General features: G+C 29.3%; 1 protein-coding gene across 1 annotated transcript; it reads right to left on the reverse strand.

Moving 5' to 3' along the window:
* Window positions 1-1,306: 1,306 nt before the first annotated feature.
* Window positions 1,307-3,568, reverse strand: Vps2 (vacuolar protein sorting 2). Its single transcript, XM_070312402.1, has 5 exons — window positions 3,400-3,568; window positions 2,635-2,814; window positions 2,394-2,569; window positions 2,017-2,151; window positions 1,307-1,836 (listed from the first exon to the last, which is right to left on the reverse strand). The coding sequence occupies exons 2-5, from the start codon at window positions 2,806-2,808 to the stop codon at window positions 1,632-1,634; spliced, it is 690 nt and encodes a 229-aa protein (XP_070168503.1). The 5' UTR covers window positions 2,809-2,814; window positions 3,400-3,568; the 3' UTR covers window positions 1,307-1,631.
* Between the last annotated feature and the right edge of the window lie 1,246 nt (window positions 3,569-4,814).

Consider the following 4,814-nt stretch of genomic DNA (forward strand, 5'->3'; position numbering starts at 1 on the left):
ATACGAAAAATATCCCTAACATATCCTATAAAAATCCTTAGGATGTTCCACAGGATCTCCCTGGATTCTCCAGAGGTTAATATACGGCTATCATTTACTCTTCCTCGGGACATCCAGAGGAGATCTGAGGATTACAAAGGGGTATCCTGAGGATATCCTACATGTATGTCCTGGATGCCCTTTGGACGTCCTAAGGACATCCTTGTGCTGTCTGGGTTAAGTAGTTTCCGGCATTACTTCAGAAGGCAGAATATTATGTACAGACCACATTTAAAAAAAAGAAGATTTACAAAGTTGTACCAGGTATATAAATATGAAACCGGAATTTGCCCATTGATGGCCCTAGCTGTCAATGTAGTTACCGTCAAACCGCGTCATTGGCGCCATTTTCTTGTTTTGACATCTGATAAAGATTTTCAACTCACAACAATACAAGTTTCATACAACAGCATAGTTTTTAATAGCGTTTAACATGTCGAATTTTGTGCCTGGAAACTACGATTTGCGGACAGCATTGATTTTCTGTTACCATTTGAAGAAAACTGCTGCAGAATCGCATCGAATGCTTGTCGAAGCTTACGGTGAGCATGCTCTTGGTAAATCACAGTGCTTTGAGTGGTTTAAAAACATGACATGTTAGAAAAGTCTGGAAACGGTCAAATATCTCGAAAACAACTTTTCTGAGAAAAATGTTTCGAACCAAAATGCTTTCTCAAGAAGTTATCGACCTTTTATATATGACCTTGACGGTGCTATTTAAGATCATCTAGTATGATCTTAAATAGCACCGTCAAGGTCATATATAAAAGGTCGATAACTTCTTGAGAAAGCATTTTGTTTCGGTACTTTTTGTTAAAAGACGCACATTTCCATGATATTTGGAAAAATGTATAAAATAATCACGATTTCAGAAGTTTTGAGCGATACCTTCTTAAAAAAGCATTTTTCGACTCATGTTTAAACGAATTTTTTTTTTAGACTTATTGAACTAACTCTGAAAACTTATGTGTACAGAATTATCGTATCTACTCGGAATATAAGTAACCTCAAATGCTTTATTGATAAATAACTTGAAGTTGTACATGTAACCACGGGCAACCGGAAATAATTGACAAATGGACTTAGGCCACTTTCAAAATAAACGGCTCATGTATATGTACCATATATAGGAAGAAGACCGATAGAAAATATTCTCAAGATATAAAACAAATTAGAAAATGTAGGATATAAGTTATGTTAAAAAAGAAAGATTGAATATTGATTGAACATGGGAATAAACATGTTATTATATTATATATTTTATTATACAGCTTTTTTTGCATGTATCTATTAGAAACTTATATATTATAGAGAATGTTCGCTATAGAAGCAGTTATAAAATTCAAGCGTATAAAATATAAAGCTCAATTATTCAACAAAAATTGTATGTAAACAATTGAGACATTTGATTTAAATTTATACTTATATTAAGTATACACAAGCTCTTGAGCACAAGCTCACAAGCTCTTAGTGCTATTCTTTTAAAGCTAATGTTCAGTGTAAAGTCAATTCTTTTTACATTTTTTGTACATTATTTAACTATAATATTTAACTCTAAAATATTTTAGTTAATATTATTTTTAAATCTCGATTTATTCACGTCGCAAATTCTCGAGTCGAGCTTGTAAATCCGCGTCAGCGTCCGCAAGATTGCCTCCTTCCTCATTGCCTGCTGCAGTAGCAACTGGCTGCTTTGAACCAGCTACACTTAGTGATCCAGATGCTTGTGGTAGTCCAGAGAGTTGATCTGTCAACTGTAGACCTAATTCATCCAATACCTGAGCAACTATGGCATCACTATAAAAATAAGATTAATAGATATATCACTTTTTAAGTTTATATCACTTAATATAATAAATATTACTGTATAAATAATTCTTAATCTACAATTAATTGATAAATGTTCAATAATTCTTTATTATGTGACAATTCAGAATCAAGGAATATTTATGTATAATAAAATCTGTGATTAATAACCTTTCTTCTTCATCTCCTTCATCCTCCATTGCATCATCTATTGCATCATTCATTATTTCTTCCTTCATATCCATAATCTCCGATTGCTTTTCAAATTCTTGTAATATTTTTTGTATTTGTGGTAAGTTTAATTGTCTGTAAAAATAAAATAAAAATTGCAGATCAGATTATATGTAATAATATTGGGAATATAAAGATAGTGTATGTGTATGTGTAATAAATACTTTAATAATGTTTAATAAATATAAACAAATAAGTGATATAAAAAATATAATATAAGTGATACAATATAATACAAGTGATACAAAATAAATAATGTAATAAAAATATATGATACACATGTTGATAAATTGGTATTTGGTAAATGATATACTCACTTATTCATATTTTGCATCGCTTTAGTCACCCCTTTCATAGCTTGTGCCATTGTATTTTGGGAACGTAAGGTTTGTATTTTTAGGGACACTGCTTGAATATTTGCTTTCATCAGCATAAACTTTTTGACATAACGCCTTGTCCTAACTAGATCTTTAGCCATAATTTTCACAGCGTCCTACAGTTTGAAAAAAAATCAAAATAATATTAAATAATTATATAACAAAATAAAAGTTAGATTACCATTTGTCCATCCTTTGCGAGTTTCTTTATGTCAGCTATAATTTTTTTTTCCTGTTGTTCCATTCTTACTTTTTCTCTATCTAAATCTCGCATTGCTTTGTTCAATGCTCTTTGGTTCTTTCTAAGCATTTCCTCAGGAGTAATACGCTTACCAAATAACCACTCCATGATCATGAAATGCTATAACAAATTGTTCATTTTAAATCAATATAATAAAAATGTAAATATACTAAATCATATACATTAAAAGAAAAATACCAAATTAATAATAGAAGATAGATATATATATGAAGAAATAAAATGTCTTGGAAAATGCACTTTGATTTATACTAAAATTAACACATATAGTTGTAAATGTATTACTATATGCTGATTATTCGCACTGTATCCTACAGCCTTTTTATTATTTGATGATTTTTATTATCACTTGATTCATATATAATATAGCACATATATTTTCTAATTTCTTTAGAATTTCGAATTGTTTTTTTTTTTTTTTGTAATGTTTCCAATCTAAAATATCCTGCACAAAGAAACTTCAAATATTTGAAACTAGGTTATATGTAATTTATGAGTTACTTTAAAATTACATATTAAAGATATTTCAGATTACATTCTTTGCATACAAAATTTTCCGTCAAAAAAATTTATCAATATTTTTTGCGCTTTATTTAATATATGTATTACATATTGTTAAATAACTATTTAGTCAAGGATGCGCACGTAAATGTCAAATCCATAAAACAACAGACTATGTAATTTTACCAGGTATTTCGTTGATGTATAAATCTTCGTAGGATATCGAGGATGATATCAAATGATATTTAATGATGATATAAACACGCAATCAGTTTTCTTTCGACAGATCGTGCAAGATAACTATAAACAGAGAGAAGCCTGAGAGGGACCACGCCGCCGTTTTTCCTGTAACGCTTTCTCTAGCTGGTACAGTGGCGCTAACTGGATCTATTTTAGAGCCGGCGGAACTACGTGGCCGGATCGACTTTCCGGTGTCATGGTAAAACAGTCGATTAGTGCATGTCCGTGCTAGAGATCCACAATTATAGTATATTATCACTTTGAAAACTAGATTTTAAGTTCAAATTTTGTAAGATTTATTTTTTTTTAAATATTTATTTGTATTTATTAATATTTGAAGAGGATCCAAAGGAAGAATCAAAAAGTCCATTAAAGATATGAATCACATGATTTTCTATATAAATTAATGATGTATTAATTCTTTGCATCTAGCTCTTATTAGCCTTTTTTATTTAATCACATTGTAATATGTTTACATTTAGAGTCTTCAAATTTGTTATTTATTAATATTTATTTATTATTTAAAAAAATAATGTATCATATTTAAACGTATAATATATTTAAATATAAGATGTATTTAAATGTACGATATATTCGATTTATGTCGCGTTTGATGCCATATTTTAATCGCATAAATCTTATCAAACCATTACAATTATTTTCAAATCGATAAAATATAAATTAAAGTTTTAGTTTTCATTTTATATTTATGTATTGTAATAAAAATAAGGAAAGATCGTCGATGCTGGAGAGTCGTCGAAAGCGAGAGCGAGAACGAATGAAGAGCAAACTAGATGACTAACATTTTGCATTTTATCAGTTTGAAAATAATTGTAATGGATTAATGAAATTTTTGCGATTAAAATTACACTAAACATGACATAAATTGGACAATTTTTAATTAAACATGTTATCAAAATTTTCATTATTTATTTAGTGAAAAATTATTCGATTTATGTCATGTTTGGTGTCATTTTAATCGTAAAAATCTCATTAATCCAATACAATTATTTTCAAACTGATAAAATGCAAAATAAAAGTTTTAGTTTTTATGTTATAAGATGTTCATATGTATTGTAGATAAGGAAAAGATCCTCGATGCTGGAGAGTCGTCAAAAGCGAGAGTGAGAACGAATAAAAAGCAAGCGAGATGACAAACATCAAAGAGTTCCGAAGTCTCTCTCACGAGGCTTCTTTTATCTCTAATCTTTCATATGTACAGGATAATTGAAAACAACCTTCTGTCCTTACAATGTCATATACTTGACTCAATTCTAAGATGATTTTTCCTTTGCCAAAATTTTTTCCGAGACTTAGTTTTTAAATTATAAGCCAAAATAGTTAACGAATTACGGGTCGCG

This window comes from Polyergus mexicanus, unplaced genomic scaffold, assembly GCF_030449975.1.
Source record: "Polyergus mexicanus isolate NDT 795.1 unplaced genomic scaffold, iyPolMexi1.0 SCAF_22, whole genome shotgun sequence".
NCBI lineage: Eukaryota > Metazoa > Arthropoda > Insecta > Hymenoptera > Formicidae > Polyergus > Polyergus mexicanus.